The 15,599-nt window shown below is 53.1% G+C and overlaps 1 protein-coding gene across 1 annotated transcript in view; it reads right to left on the bottom strand.

Moving 5' to 3' along the window:
- Nucleotides 1-15,599, bottom strand: part of PRRC2B (proline rich coiled-coil 2B) — an 84,464-nt gene that overhangs the window by 20,314 nt on the left and 48,551 nt on the right. The window contains exons 11-15 of the mRNA XM_040632091.1: nucleotides 13,986-14,178; nucleotides 10,022-10,337; nucleotides 8,162-8,352; nucleotides 5,203-5,398; nucleotides 98-314 (exon numbers count right to left, since the gene is read on the bottom strand). Of these exons, the coding sequence (XP_040488025.1) occupies nucleotides 98-314; nucleotides 5,203-5,398; nucleotides 8,162-8,352; nucleotides 10,022-10,337; nucleotides 13,986-14,178 (1,113 nt within the window). The remainder of the gene's footprint in view (nucleotides 1-97; nucleotides 315-5,202; nucleotides 5,399-8,161; nucleotides 8,353-10,021; nucleotides 10,338-13,985; nucleotides 14,179-15,599) is intronic.

Below are 15,599 nucleotides of genomic sequence, written 5' to 3'. Positions count from 1 at the left end.
GCCTCTGGGGACAGTGCTTCACCCCAGAGCCCCTTGCTAGCGGGACACGGAGATTCTGCCTTCAACGGCAGGCCAATAGGGCCAAGTTTCATCTCACCTGACGTGCATGTCCATGGCCAAAGTGTCATTCGATTTCGGCTGGGGAAGCGAGTAGCCCTTGCTCTGCAACGCCATGTAACCCTCCGGGCTCCACACAGGGGCTGGATCGAGGGTGGCCACCTTCCTTTCTTGCAGCGGGGGCACACAGTTCTGGTCCTCAGAGCGACAGCCAGCCCCACTGAGGGAATCTTGGGGCATCATGGGCTTCATCAATCCTGAAGAAGGCAAAGGCAAAGAACTAATCTGTAACGGCTCGTTCAGGGGCAACCAGAGGCCCAAAGGAGACAACAGTCACCCTATCACGTGGACAGAGCACCCCACCTGCCCACCATCACTCCACACTCTCTGACCACAGAACCTCTGAAAGCACACGAGCATGCAACATGAGGTGTCCGAAAGACCTGTCCTTAGGGCCCGTGAAGTACAACCTGAGCTCCCAGGTTCAGAACCCCTTGTTGAAAAGTGCACCAAACTGGCAAATGGAAACAGGAAATAGCTAACTGGAGAGGTCCTCCCATCAGCAGAAGGCTAGAGGGGCCAACCCGTCAGCCACGAGGGTCTATGCGCAAGCAGAGACACCCGAGGTCTCCTACACACACAAGGAAGACGAGCTGCATGCCAGAGCTCACGGGGACCGAGAGCCGGCATCCGCCTGCTTCAAAAACCCGCCCAAGACAACTAGGGAAGCGACTTTGGTTTCGTTTGTTTTTGTTGTTTTGGTTTTAAGATTTTATTTTTAAGTCATCGCTACACCCCACATGGGGCTCAAACCCACAACCCCAGGATTAAGAGTCAGATGCTCCGCCGAACGTGCCAGCCAAGCACCCCAGTTCCTTCTACTTCTAGCCCCAAGACTGACTGCAACACTCCACATTTTTGCACAGTGAATGGGGGCAGGAGCACACACAGATGACAACAAACTGTTAACTGGCCTGAGGTGATTAAGAGACAGAGGACAGGGGCGCCTGGGTGGCTCATTCGGTTAAGCGTCTGACTCTTGTTTCAACTCAGGTCATCATCTCAGGGGTGTGGGACTGAGCCCAGAGGCAGGCTCCACGTTCAGCGGGGAGTCTGCATGAAGATTCTCTCTCTCCCTCTGCCTCAAATAAGTCTTAAAAAGAGAGAGAGAGAGAGAGAGAGAGACAGGGGACACCTCATCCCACCAGACAGAAGCTGGCAGGGAAAGCGACCCCCCCCCCCGCATGTCTGTCCGTGTTGATGATCAAGTGGGGGAAGGGAGGGAGGGGGGCAGTGCAGAAATTAAGGTCTTGTCGGGCCTAAGCCCACGGAGAGAAAAAGATCTGATTTTTCCAATACTCTCTTCACAAAGCGTATTAGCAGCCACACACTTTACTGTGCCCATCTTTTCCTGAGATAATCCGGCCCGAAAATGGTTCGACATGAAGCCAGTGGGTTTAAAGCTTTTCTGCAGCTGCGGAGTGCCCTGTTCAAATGCCACTGATACAGGACCCCAGCATAAAGTTAGTGAGAGTCCAGTGGTGGAGACCCTCTCTGGGGCTCTAAAATCCCATACCGCTCATTAAGTACTGACGATGAGGCATGTGCTTGGACATGGACACGGACACTGTACATCGGCTTGCTTCTCGCAATACGGCAGCTCTTATTACCTGAAAAACCCCACTACCACGAACACTGCCACAAAAACGCTGCACAGAATGTATCAAACATTCCCCCGCCGAGGTTCCCAAGAAAACGGGAAACACCTGTCAGTCCCAGAACTACGGGCTTGGTCTTTAACACCCAACAGCACAGGCGATGGGGCTTTTCTGCACAAGGCAGAGAGCTGTAGCTGGGACGCTGCGCAAGACAGAGGCCCTCAATTAAAGGCAGATTTTAAAATATATGCTCCTTAGTACAGGGACACAACGAAGTCTGTGTCCTGGCCTGGGCCAGTTAGGAAAAACCAGTTCTCTTCTAGGAATGTATAGCCGTGCCGGCTTTCATGCAGTTTGGGGGGAGGAGTGTTCAGATTTATAGCCCCAGAGTGGTACAGAAATGTCCCAAGTTAGAATAACAGGTGGTTCTAGGCTGGCAGGAGAAAACCACCCTGGAGGGACAGACTCTCCACTCAAGCCATGCTGGATTTCCACAATAAATAAAGCTCTGTTGAAGGTGAACTCACAATCCAAAATTACCAGCCTGTGTGGGAAGCAGCCCACCATGAGCCCACAGCAGGCCACAGGGTTACGTGCCTCCCTGAGAACTTCAGATAACAGAATAAACACCAGAAATTATGCTTTAAATTAGTACAAGCATAAAAAATTAAGAACTTTAAAAAAAATGTATGATGCACACACAAAAACAGATTTGATTTGCTTTTGGCTCAGGTCACGATCTCAGTGTCCCGGGACCGGGCCCTGTGTCAGGCTCCGTGCTCAGCGGGGAGTCAGCTTAAGGACCTTATCCCCCCCCCGCCCCCCCGCCCTTCCCCCCGGTCACACACACACATTCTCTGAAATAAACAAGTAAATCTTTAAAAAAATAAAAATTTGAGAAAAAAATTCTAGTAATAAAGAGAAAGAAGAGATCTCAAAAGCAGCAAGAGTGAACCGGGGCCCAGCAGAATGGCTCCCACAAAGAAGGGTGGCAAGAAGAAGGGGTGTTTTGCCATCAACAAGGTAGTGACCAGAGAATACACCATCAACAGTCACAAGCACATCCACAACATGGGTTTTAAGAAGCGTGCCCCTCGGGCACTCAAAGACTTCTGGAAATTTGCCATGAAGGCAACGGGAACTCCGGATGTGCACATTAACACCAGGCTCAACAACGTTGTCTGGGCCAAAAGAACAGGGAACGTTCCATCCCACACCCATGTGCGGCTGTCCAGAAAACATTAACTAGGATAAAGATTCACCGAACAGGCTCCAGATGCTGGTTACCTATGTCACCGCTTTAAAAGATCTACAGACAGTTTATGTGGACGAGAACCAACTGCTAAGGATCAAACAAAAGCATAAAACCGCAGGACTCCGGGGTGAGCCTGCCTTCAGCTCAGGTCATGGTCCCAGGGTCCTGGGACCGGGCCCCACGGCAGGCTCCCTGCTTGGGCAGTCTGCTTCTCCCTCTCCCGCTCCCCTGCTTATGCTCTGACAAATAAATATAATCTTAAAAAAAAGTATGAAACTGCGATTAAAAAAAAAAAGCAAAAGCAGCAGCCAGCGAGAAAACAGAGCAGGTCACGCAGACACGAGTCACTCTCGGCAGCAACGGCGGCCCGAAGAAAATGAAATACTACCTTCGAGGTCCTGAAAGAAAGAACTGCCAACCTAGAATTCTACACCCCGCTAGAGAAAGGGTGTCATAAAGACTTTTTCAGGCAAAGAAAACCTACTGCCAAAAAATCTCCTGAAGAACCTGAGAGAACGTACTTCAGGGAGCAGCATGTTGCACCCAGCTGGGAGGACGACGCAAGAAAGAGAAGGCGGCAAAGCGGCGAGGGTACGGGCAGGCAGACCGGAAGCAGCACAGACTGCAGGAAACAACAAAAACGATGACGACGAAGTTGTGGGCCTGAGAACAAGGAGCTACAGTTCTAGGGAGCAACGGGAAGACAGACCGATGAGGTCATCAGAGCTCAGGTCAGGGGTAAGGACGCGGACTGGCCGTGGCAAGTCAGAGGTGGGTGTTAGAGTGTGAGGTAACCTCTAACACGGCAGAAAGAGAACGCAGAGCACAGCAACCAAAAGAACAGGAAAACTTGCTCCAAAAAAAAGGAAGAAAAAGAAAAGCATACAAAAGCGAGATAAACAGAAGCATAAAATTCTGCAGAGAGTAGGAAATCCGAATCTTATACTCCCCAAGATCTAAAGGGAGGCACTTTGGCAATTAAAGTCATAGATTTTCAGAGTGGGGAAAACCATACACATCTTGTACGTATAAACTCCCCCGAAAAAGGGCTCAGAGAGGCTGACAGTAAAAAGATGGAAAAAAGACACCAAGTAACCACTCATCAAAAGAAAACTGGAATGATGACATTTACATGAGACAGAGTGGCCATCAGAGGGAGGGGGCACAATCAGGGGTAACAGGTGCGACGTGACACCGAGGAGAACAAGTGCATCATTCCACGCCTGTCTGCTTGCAGACAGAGACAGCACAACCTGACAAGACTCAGGGATCCGACAGACCTCCGGTCAGGGCGGGAGACCTTCCCACAACTCTCGGTGAGTGATCGGGGGTAAGAGCTTGTGGTGGGATAGGTACGTGCGCACAGCAGTCAGCAAGTTCCAGGTAATGGGCCGCGTCCAATTGGACGATGATGTTCTTTTCAAGCAAACACAGAATGTTAAAACAAAAAAGATCTCAACAAATGCCAAGCAACCTAGATCGGGAGCTGGCTGGTGCACAAAAGCCCTTGAGGGAAACCTGACCTGCCACCTGTTTTTAAAAATAAGGTTTTATTGGAAAGCGACCAGGCTCGTTCAATTACTATTATCTTTGAACATTTTTGTTCTAAAACAGCAAAATGGAGTAGATGTTCAGAGCCTAAGATACTGACTGTCTCGCATTTATAGGAAGGTTTCCTGACCCCTGTTCTCTATCATCCAGACAATATCACCTGACCACAAAGTAACCACGTTAGCTATGTTACATTTACCACAATTAGTTAAAAAGAACAGAAAATTTCCAAAGGAATTAATGAGGAAAACAACAGAAATTAATGAAATAAAAGCCCAATAAAACGAAGGAATTAAGAAATCCAACGCTGCTTTAGAAATGGCATTACACAAACCTTGGGAAGGACAAACCCAGGACAAAAAGGAAGAGAGAAGGCACGAGAAACATTACGAACGGAAAGAGATACATTTCAATGGAAAAAAAAAAAAGACAGAGGGACACAGCGCCACAGCAGGAACACCAGAACTCATTAAAACCATGTGCAACGCATGAGCCGATTCCGTGCGCTGGTACTATTACGTACTCTCACCTTGCAAACAACAAAACGTTACAACTCAGACTGGTCCTGTGAGTTACAGGACAGGCCGGACTGGAGTCCAGGTGGGTCTACCTCCCGAAGGAACACTCTTACCCCCACACCGTCCTAGACTCCACCGGCGTGGCCCACTGGAGCATGCTTACCCGAGGGGTGGAGGGCGGAGGGGTAGAAATCCACCGGGGCGCGAGTGGGTGGGATTCTCGGGTCCATGTAGGAAGGCATCATCATCCACCTGGGGTCGAAGCCCAGCATCTGGGGGTGGTGGGGGTAGAAGGTGCGCTGTGGGTGGGAAGGCGGAGGGTACACGGGCTGCCAGTGCTGCATTTTATACAGCTGCTCCTGACCGGGGAGAGAGAGCAGGTTAGACGGGTGCCCCGGGGCAGAGCCCGAGCCTGCATGTGTACTCACTTGCAAACACACACGTGCACACACAACACAAACGCACGCTCACGTACCCCCCACATACACACGCTCACGTGCACACACAACACAAACGCACGCTCACATACCCCCCACGTACACACGCTCATGTGCACACACAACACAAACGCACGCTCACATACCCCCCACATACACACGCTCATGTGCACACACACACGCTCATGTGCACACACAACACAAACGCACGCTCACATACCCCCCACATACACACGCTCATGTGCACACACAACACAAACGCATGCTCACATACCCCCCATACACACGCTCATGTGCACACACAACACAAACGCACGCTCACGTACCCCCCACATACACACGCTCATGTGCACACACAACACAAACGCACGCTCACATACCCCCCACATACACACGCTCATGTGCACACACAACACAAACGCACGCTCACATACCCCCCACATACACACGCTCATGTGCACACACAACACAAACGCATCACATACCCTCCACAAACACACACGCTCACGTGCACACACAACACAAACGCACGCTCACATACCCCCCCACACACGCTCATGTGCACACACAACACAAACGCACGCTCACGTACCCTCCACAAACACACACACTCACGTGCACACACAACACAAACGCACGCTCACATACCCCCCACATACACACACGCTCACGTGCACACACAACACAAACGCACGCTCACATACCCCCCCCCCATACATGCACAGTCACGCCAAGCCCGGGCTTGAGGAGTCCCTGATGGTTGCCCATAGCTCTCCGTGGAACAGCTCGAATCCCACCAGGCCCCATGTGAGCTGCCCTCCCTGCCGCTAGCTTCAGCGCACACACACGCATGCCTGCCTCGTGGGGCCCTGGTTGCACACTGGGCCCTCCATCTAGAAGGCTCCTGCTCCCTCCATCCTGGCTCACCCCTGCTCTTCCTTCAGGTTTCCGCTTAAAACGCCCTTCCTCTGGGCAGCCCACCGCAAGTCCGCGGGCAGATCAGGCCGCTGTCCTCTGCTCCGCAACACCGGGACTCCTCCCCTCGGCAGCACTAACAGTAGGTTATTATTTAGTATTGCTGGTCCCCCTCACAAAACCGTAAGAGACTACACGCCAAGGTCACCGCAGTCTCCCTGCCTCCTACCACCAGGCACGGCACATAGAAAAGTCATCGCACAAACGGGTATCAGCAAAACATTCAAATCAAGGTCCTAGACCCCGTGAGGGTTCACTTCCAGCCCTGCCCCATGGCATCGCTGACCCCTGCAGCTGCCCTCACAAGCACCCCCAGGATCGGCATTCCGGCAGGAGTCAGGCGCAGAGTGGGTCAAGGAGAGCTGACCAGCTGCGCCCTCCCCGTCAGCAAACAGGAAGGCCCGGGCCGGGTGCACCGGGCAGCTCTGTGGCCACTCGCTAGCACTCCATAAACACAGCTCTGGGCCGCGGGCCTCCACCCAGAGCTCCTCCTCCGTCTGGCCCCCAGGCCTCCAGGGAACCTGACCAGACAGCCTGTCTGCCAGGCTCCTTCGGCTAACCTGGTGCTGTCAGACTCCGTTCTATTCTTAAGGAAGGACTCACCCGTCCCCGCCCCCCAGAAGAGTAACTCTTTCGGCTGTGTCTGGCTGGAGTTACCCCAGAGACCTTACTGATCGCTAATTCTCCACCGAGCCCGTGAGTCGCCGCACGATGCCGGCTGACGCTGCGACACCACCAAAGGACAAGTAAGGTCACTTCCTGTTTATAGCTCAGGACCGGGTGAGCCTCTGAGATACCTCGGGGGGGCCCAGGGAAAGGAGGAGCCGAGGTGAAGGCTTCACAGGCCGCTAAAAGAGAGTCCGGAAAAGGCTGAAGACCCTGAACTGTCTCCTAAGGCACACGTGTTCCGATCCACGCTCGGCGAGCGTTAACAATGACTGACGGCACATCTAGCCGCCGGGCAACGCGATGGCCACCTGTCGTCCGCTTCCCACCAAACGCTCTGCTCGTCCGTAAGAACCTGTTCCTCCACGCATCCCTCCTCGAAGACACACAGCCACCAAACAGTGCGCCCAAGGGGCCACCAGAGATTGGCGTGACGACAACCATCTCCCCCGTCATCCTCTCCAGGGCAAACAAGGTCCCTTGTGAGGTTTACGAACCGCTAACGCGGACGAGCCAGTCCGCGGGAGCCCTCGCAGCCTCACCGCCACGCGAGGCCGCACTCAGACCTCCGGGCCCGTCCAAGGCCGCGCTCTACTGCGGGAGCTGCACCGTGAGGCTCGCCGTCCGTTCAACACCCTCACACCTACATCCTGAACCCGAAGCTAGCACGCTGCTCTGGCAGCTTGCCAAGCCCTGCCGGGCCTCCTCCGTCCCCGGGAGGGTCCCCGCATGGACAGTGCCAGTCTAGGGAGAGGCCACAGTGTACCGCTCTGAATGAAAACACCAGTCTTCAAACTGCACTGAGTGCACACAGCACCAACACCTCCTTACCCACACCAGACAGCACGGCCAATACGCTACCAACGGTTTTATTCTTTCACGGGAGAAATCACTCGGAAAAATGAAAGATGGCCAGGGCTGATCTTCTAAGGCTCTAAGTTTTCAGGTGCCGCTCCTGACATCCCTGCCGGTGACGGGGATACAGGAGGGCAGATTTCCATCGAAGGGGGAGGGGACACCCACCGAGCAGTCCGATCTGTTTACCTGCTGCTGCTGCTGCTGCTGGCGCTGGAATCTGGGAGGAAGTGACTTCTGGTACTTGCTGAACTCCTGTGCAGGGGACCCAGCCTCCCTGGCCCCCTCCTCGCTGCCGCTCTGGGCCACAGCTGGAGGAGCCGTGGGGGCTTCTTCCGAAAACGTGTTGGGGGCTCCCTGGGCAGGGAACTCAGGAGAGCCTAGAGGACGAATAACCAGAAAAATGGCTGCAGTGAACTCACAAAAGCTGGGTCGCCCAAACGTTTACAGCAAAGGCTCGTTCTTGACGGCACGGACATTCCGCTGCCGGCCTCTTCACGGCCCCGAGCCCGGCACTGCCCCTGCATGCATGAGCTCACAGACTCCCGGTGATGCCATCCCTTCGGAGGTGAGAAAGCTAAGGGTCGAGAGGTCAGGTGAACTGCCGGAGATCACACAGTCTGTGGTGAGGCTGGGATTTGGTTCCAGGTGAGAGAGGTTTTACCGAAAAGGACTCCAGTAAACCGGAGAGCAGCCACCAGCTCGGCGACAGCCCACACCCATCATCGGAGCAGCAGGAGTCAGCGCAGCCAAAGCCCCGCGCCTCTCCTCGCCCGCTTCCTCATCGGTAAATGGAGGAGGGCAGTTCCCTGCTCTCTTGCCCCCATCCCAGCTTCCCATTCCTTTTTTTTTTTTCCCTTTGGTCCCCAGCTTCACTGAAGTGTAATTAACATCTCCATTCTTAATTCCACTCCAGGGGACAATCCAACCTCGACGTGAAGCCTGAGGGACCCGGTGGTACATCCCAGCGGGCGCCGCAGAGGCACCGGACAGGTGCACACGCAGCACCCAGGCCTGCCCTGAGGACCCGTCTCAACCGACCACGCTCACACCAGAGCACCCACTTCCCGGACTTTGCATCTCAGCGAGTACTGAGGCTGGGCACAGGCCGCACCCACACGTCCGGTCAAAAAAACAGAACCTTTGTCGGTTTCCCAGAGTTCCCTGGCCAGAAGGGGCTGAGGCCCAGCAGGTCAGGAGTTAAGACCCGCTTGAGCATCTCTCAGGGACTGAACCTAACACCAGGCCCTTCTCTCCTAAAGAGGTGTCTTTAGTTCATTTAAGAGTATCACGAAGATGGGCGCCTGCATGGCTCCGTCAGTGAAGCGTCTGCCTTCAGCTCAGGTCAAGATCTCAGCAGGGTCCTGGGATCGATCCTGCATTGGGCTCCCTGCTCAGCAGGGAGACTGCTTCTCCCTCTTTCTCTCCCTGTTTCTGCTCACGGTCTCTATCTCAGATAAATAAATAAAATCTTAAAAAAAAAAAAAAAAAGAGGATCTCACAAAGAACAGAGCTGGCTGTGCTCTTTCAAACTGCTACAAGAGCCTCTCTCCACCACGCAACGCTGTTCAACGTCTCGTACGTAGCCACGTGATCCGTTCCTTGCAGAATTAATGCCAGGAAGAATGCACTCTGACAAGCAGATGGGTTTCTCTCAGTGTCACAAAAGTACGTTCTTTGTGATTTTCTGAAATGAACTGTAAGGACCCTGTGCTCGTACTGAAGTCCTCCTGGTTGAGCAGCGGCAGGAACGAGAACAGGGACGAGGACAAGGACACAGCTGGTAACGCGCACACTTCCCGCCTTCCGTACTCTCTCTCCCGTGGCTGTACTACTTCCATCCCACGTCACAGATGAGGGAACAAGCGCCGGGGAAGCGCAGTGCGGAGCCGCGACAGACAGTGGACCCAGGCCAGAACTCAAGGACCACCGCTTCCCCGCATGCCCTCGCTGTGCACCGCGGGGTGCGCCAGGAGCCAGGGAGACGCAAACAGAGCACCGCCAACGGCCCAGGGTGTCGGGTTCATGGCACCAGGGCCCAGCATTTACCTTTGCGCACAGCAGGGCCATTCTCCTGCGGGGGCGGCTTCTCGGTGCCTGGAGATCGGGGCACTTCCTTCTCTGCCTGTTTCTGGGCCTCGCCCGCCCTCTGAGCCTGCTTGCACTTCTGGTCCAGCTGCTTGAGCTTGGCGGCACAGGCAGCCAGCCTCTCTTCCCGGGCTCGGCGCTCCTCCTCCTCCCGGCGCTTGCGGGCTCGCTCCACCGCCTCGGACATCTCTGACTGCACGAACTTCTGCCGTGGGGGTGGCTTGTCCTCTTTGTCCTCAATAGACTGTTGCCGGAACATGCTGCCCAGCGAGGCCTTCTGCCCAGAGAACAAAGTCAGATGAAACAACGGGCCCCAGGCCCGGGAGACGGTCCACCCCACCATGCGATCCGTTCTCCTTCCCAAGACCCCTGAGCACTTTTAAGAGGCAGCAGTCACGTACTGGGTGGACCTGGGTTTCAATCCTGCTTGGCCCTTTACTAACGTGCAGTGAGGTCTGGGCAAGTGCCGCCGTTCTCTACCTCAGCTCCCCCCGGGTAAGCTGGGGACAAAGGAGGCCCTGGGGACAGTGGACGTGCAACAAAGGACACACAAAGTGCTCTGCACCGTGACCGACACGGGAAACAGAGCCTAGACGCGGTCACACGGCTAACGCGCGCACAGGATGGGCCTCACGGCTAGTGGACAGGAGCAGACAGCCACGCATCCGTCATCTGAGTTACAAAACTGCCCTCTCTCCCATGAAAATACAGAAAGCTCCAGGTGTAAAGGGGCACAAGAAATTAAAATTCAGTCAGACATGTGGTTTCAAAGTGACTTTTCATATAAAAACATCTCTTTGGGCCACTTCATCCACTTCTGAGCCTCTCCCAGGTTGCCAGTTACTGGGCAACCAGTGGGACGCCCTCTCGGCCCTGGGAAGGTTTCGCCCTGGTGTGCCGGGAGTGGAGCTGCAGGCAGGGTACATCGCAGCACAGAGGACGGGCAGGTGTAACAGGCCAGTCACCGCAACTGCAGTAAGAACGACCACCAAAGGCCAGAGCTTCCCGTGCCGGGTGCTAGTGACGGATGCACACAGGGGTCATCGGTCCTCAAACATAAACAAACAAGACCTGCGCCTCTTCTCGTGTGCTCATGAGCCCTGCACGAAAGCGCCACGTGACACATTTACTACAGTCAAGGACTCTCTCCTGAAAGTTAACTTCTCGTGATCCAGAGACAATAATGACAATCAGAGAAGATGAGGAACTTCGAACTTGGAAGCATAAAAGCACTTTCAGATGATGGGACTGGGGCCGAGGTGGGCACTTCCCTTTCACGTTGCCCGGGACCAGGCCTGCTCTGGGACGCTGTGCACGGTGGCACCCCGGGCCTACACCATTTACCTACCCCTCCCCACCCCGGGCTCCCAAAAATGAAAGAGCAGAATCAAAGGGCATATGTGTAACTGCAGCAAGACGTCTGGAGTGCCCTTCTGAAGTGCCATTTCCCAGACCCCGTGCTCTGCAAAGTGTTTGAACTTTTCAGAAATCTGAATGCATAAATCATAGAGTCTTTTTCTTTGTTGACTCCGTTAACTCACATCGTTGTTTACGAGCAGATCGAAGTGAGTACTGAGCAACCCCGATACAGGAATGAAATCTGGATTAACTGCAGGGCAATTTCCAAGAACAGCTCTGTGTCAATTTTGTTTCACTTCTGTGTGCCCTATACCTAGCACAGTGCCTGGCACACGGTAGGTGCTCAACACAAAAGACTGAAGATAAAGGCATTTTCACCCCATATGATGTGGAACCAGAGTCCCTTAAATGGCAAAGTGCATTAAAGATGGCAATTCTGTTACTGCTGTCGTTTTGCCAAATGTATTTGAATAACTCTGCGCCCCTGAACAATCAGTTCCAAAGTCATGAAGTGTGGCCCAGCGAGGCAGGCATCCGGTGCCAGGCAGTCATGGCGGCCAAGGGAGGTGGTCAGAGCCCAGGCAGGGAGGGGAGGGTGTCCACATGGAGATGTGGCTGGTGTGGGAGTTAGAGCCCAAACAAGCTGGGTGAGGAGGCAATGCATAAGGAGAGGTGGCCCAGCAGGGAGATTCGGGGCAAGTGGGGCGGGGGGCTGACAGCTGAGTGGGAAAGGGGGGCGTCTGTGCAAGGGAGAGAGGGTGGGGGAGAAATGGGAGACCGGTCACACCTAGGGGGACTGATGAAGTAAGCGTGACTACTAGGGACAATGGGAACAGACGCTCACTGCTGGAGAGAGGAGTTACAGATACACGGTGGGAGAACCAAGCTGGACTGTGTGCAACCAGAGATATCACTGTGAAGTCACGGTTCTCCACACAGAGAAAGAAATAATACCGACTCGCACGTGTATCACCCGCATCTGTACATACGTACACAGCTTTCCTCACCCTGTCCACCGAGAAGGCCCAGGAGCAGTGACGCCCCAAGAGGAGTGAGCATTCCCGATACCCACACATTGGTTTCTAAGCATCATAAGGGCTGATTCCAGGCAAGGCAAGGTAAGGACAAAATGACCTTGGGAAAAAAGAAGAAAGGAGAAGGAGAAGGAGAAGAGAAGAAGAAGAGAAGAAGAAAGAAAAGAAAAGGAAAGGAAAGAAAAGAGAAGAAAAGAAAAGAAAAAAGAAAAGAAAAGAAAAGAAAAGAAAAGAAAAGAAAAGAAAAAGCTTGTCCTATCAGAAAGCAAGGAAACCGCTCAGTAATGGATGGGACACATTAGGGACAGACGCCAGCCTGAAGAGGCTCCCGACAGCCAAATCAAACACACTCGCAGCTTCAAAACAACGAGAGGAACAGATTATAGCCCATTTAATATAAACAAGTAAACACGAAGTTTAACGGGAAACTGGACAGTCATAGTTTCAAAGTATCTCCCCACAAATTTCTCATCAATTACAAATGCGGAAGAGAGAACCTCCACAGTGTGAAATTCGGTGGACATTAAAACCTTAGTCAAGAGATCGGAGGGAAGGCTGTCAGAGCGCGGACAGAATGGAATCATGTCACGTGGTGGGATGCGAGGAGTCGGTGTCATTTCTGAGACATTCGAGCCAAAAACGGAAACCGTGGACCTAACCGTGAGGAAACACTGGACAAACCCAACTTGAGGTAAATTCCACAAAATCTGGAATGGCTTGGATGGCTTGCAATCTCCACGAGTGTCGAAGTCACGAGAGTAAGGAAGGCTGAGGGGCTACTGTGGATGGAGGGCAGCCTGTGCTTCTGAAGGGGATTCTTCTGTACTAAGGACACTGATGGAACAAACGGCACAAGCTGGCTGGGGTCTGAGGATGGGACAGCAGTGATTATCAACACTAACGTCCTGGTTTTGACTATGGTTACCTACGAGGCTGAAAATAAATACCAAAGTGCTCTGCGGTGACAGGGCCTGACCAGCCTAGCCACTTACTCCATAAATGGTTCAGAGAAAAATATTCTTTGCATTGTGCTTCTAACTTTTCTGTAAGTCTGTGACTGTTGCAACATTTTAAAAGAATTTTTTTTTTTTTTTTAATGAAAAATCAAGAGAGAAAAATGTCCACCTAGGGGCGCCTGGGTGGCTCAGTCGTTGGGCGTCTGCCTTCGGCTCAGGGCGTGATCCCAGGTTCCTGGGATCGAGCCCCACATCGGGCTCCTCCGCTGGGAGCCTGCTTCTTCCTCTCCCACTCCCCTGCTTGTGTTCCCTCTCTCACTGGCTGTCTCTTTCTGTCAAATAAATAAATAAAATCTTAAAAAAAAAAAAAAAAGAAATGTCCACCTAGGACTTTTCAGAACCCAGCCACGGAGCTCAGTGAAGCACAAAGGCATAGGACAGACAACCAGACGAGCTGTTGTGCTGCTGTCTTGGAACTCTGGAACTCTGGTGAGATGAATTTGAACAGAGCAGGTGTGTGCGTGCGTGTCCCCCAAGCTAATCACAGGCACAGAACCCCTCCAGTGACCACGGTACCTGGTAGTCAGGGCCGGACGCCCAGCTGTGAAGCTTCCTGGAAGGTGGCTGAGGTTCTGGCACTTTCCGGACGACACGGGTCACACCCACCGCTTCGCCCCAGTCCTTTCCTTCCTCTTGGGGACGCTTGGCATCAGCACTGTCCGCGGAGCTCATTGACAACTGCCGCTGCCGTCTGGGGTCCCAACTGCTCCTGGGACAGACCGCAGTGAGCGTGAGTTTTCCCAGTCAGCCCAAGTGCGGTTTGGTCTTACCCGTCAGAGGGCCTCAGGAATCCCCAAGCCAGCTGTCCATACACCAATGTCCTTCCCTGGAACAGACCTAGCCCGCTGTGGGTGAGAGGACATGCCTGGAACACCAAAATCCAGCACGAACATTTACCAAGGCACTCTAACACACGAAACTCCAGGTGGGGCGCTTCACATCCATTACTTCGTTTACGGGGAAAAAAGTCCTTACTCCCCCATTTTAAAGGGTTGGTAACAGAGTCTCAGAGAGGTTGGGGAGCTGTCCCCCCAAGGAGAGCAAACAGATTTAATCTAGGATCCCAGATGGAGGTCCCTTTCCTTAGACTATGGCTCCTTCCCTGTGCTTTGCATAAAGGACGTGCTCAATTTTCAAACAGCAAACGACAGCTCACTGAATGATGCCATAACACAGACAGCAAGAGGAGGAAGCCAACAGATGCAGCACGGAGAAGGAGAAGAGGGGTTCCAAATGGAGGCTGGAAGGGAATGGAGATCTGTACAGTGCTCACCTTTACATGCTGCAGGGGAAACAAAGGCACGAGGGTAAAATGAGTGTGCATTTACCAAGCACCGCTTTTGTGCAAAGGAAGCGCCCAGCACACATCAAGGAGTTCAGAGAAAAGCAGGGGTCAGGTGTGGCTAGTACGTGTCTGCGTGTGTCCACGCAACAGGTGCAGGGAAGGCGGAGGGAAGACGAGGCCAGTAAGGTGCCTTAGATCATGGCAGGGCAGCAACTACTACTGACTCCTGACACCACTTTGAGAGGCGCCAAGACCACACAAGGCTCCTGATCGACCAGGAAAGACGACTAAGGCACAGTGTGGAAGAAGGACACGAGCTGGCTAACCTCTGAATGGTCCAGAAAAGAAAGGATGTGGTCCCGGTGGCCCAGAGACAATGAACAGGAAGGGATGGGGTCCAGGGAAATATCAGGAACTCATCATGGATGGCGAAACAAAGAAGATTTAAGGAAGACCTGGGAGCATGCAGGAGACTCACAACCAACTCAGAGAACACCGAGAGAAGGGCAGGTTCGGGGGGGTGGCTTGGGGACTCTCAATTCGAGATGTCCTTGGTCACAGCCAGCAGCGAAGCTGGGTCCAAACCCTTGCTTAACTCTCTCAATTGAATATTCCATTCACGTCCACTGAAAGAGACGAGGAACACAGTGTCCCACTGCTCTCTAAGTCTGTAAAATCGTACGTCTTTGCCTCTGATTTAAATTCTTGCTCACAATTCCTTCTGAGTTTAGTGTTCCAAGAACTGACCCAAGATATTTCCCAAGTGCATTCAAAGCTTCAGTTAAAATCAAACAGCATTAAAATAAATTAGAGAAGCCTCAATTAGTTAACTGTTTGTGTATCAG

The sequence above is a fragment of the Ursus maritimus genome, unplaced genomic scaffold (genome assembly GCF_017311325.1).
Source record: "Ursus maritimus isolate PB19 unplaced genomic scaffold, ASM1731132v1 scaffold_17, whole genome shotgun sequence".
Lineage (NCBI taxonomy): Eukaryota > Metazoa > Chordata > Mammalia > Carnivora > Ursidae > Ursus > Ursus maritimus.
This window is presented reverse-complemented; position numbering and strand designations above follow the sequence as displayed.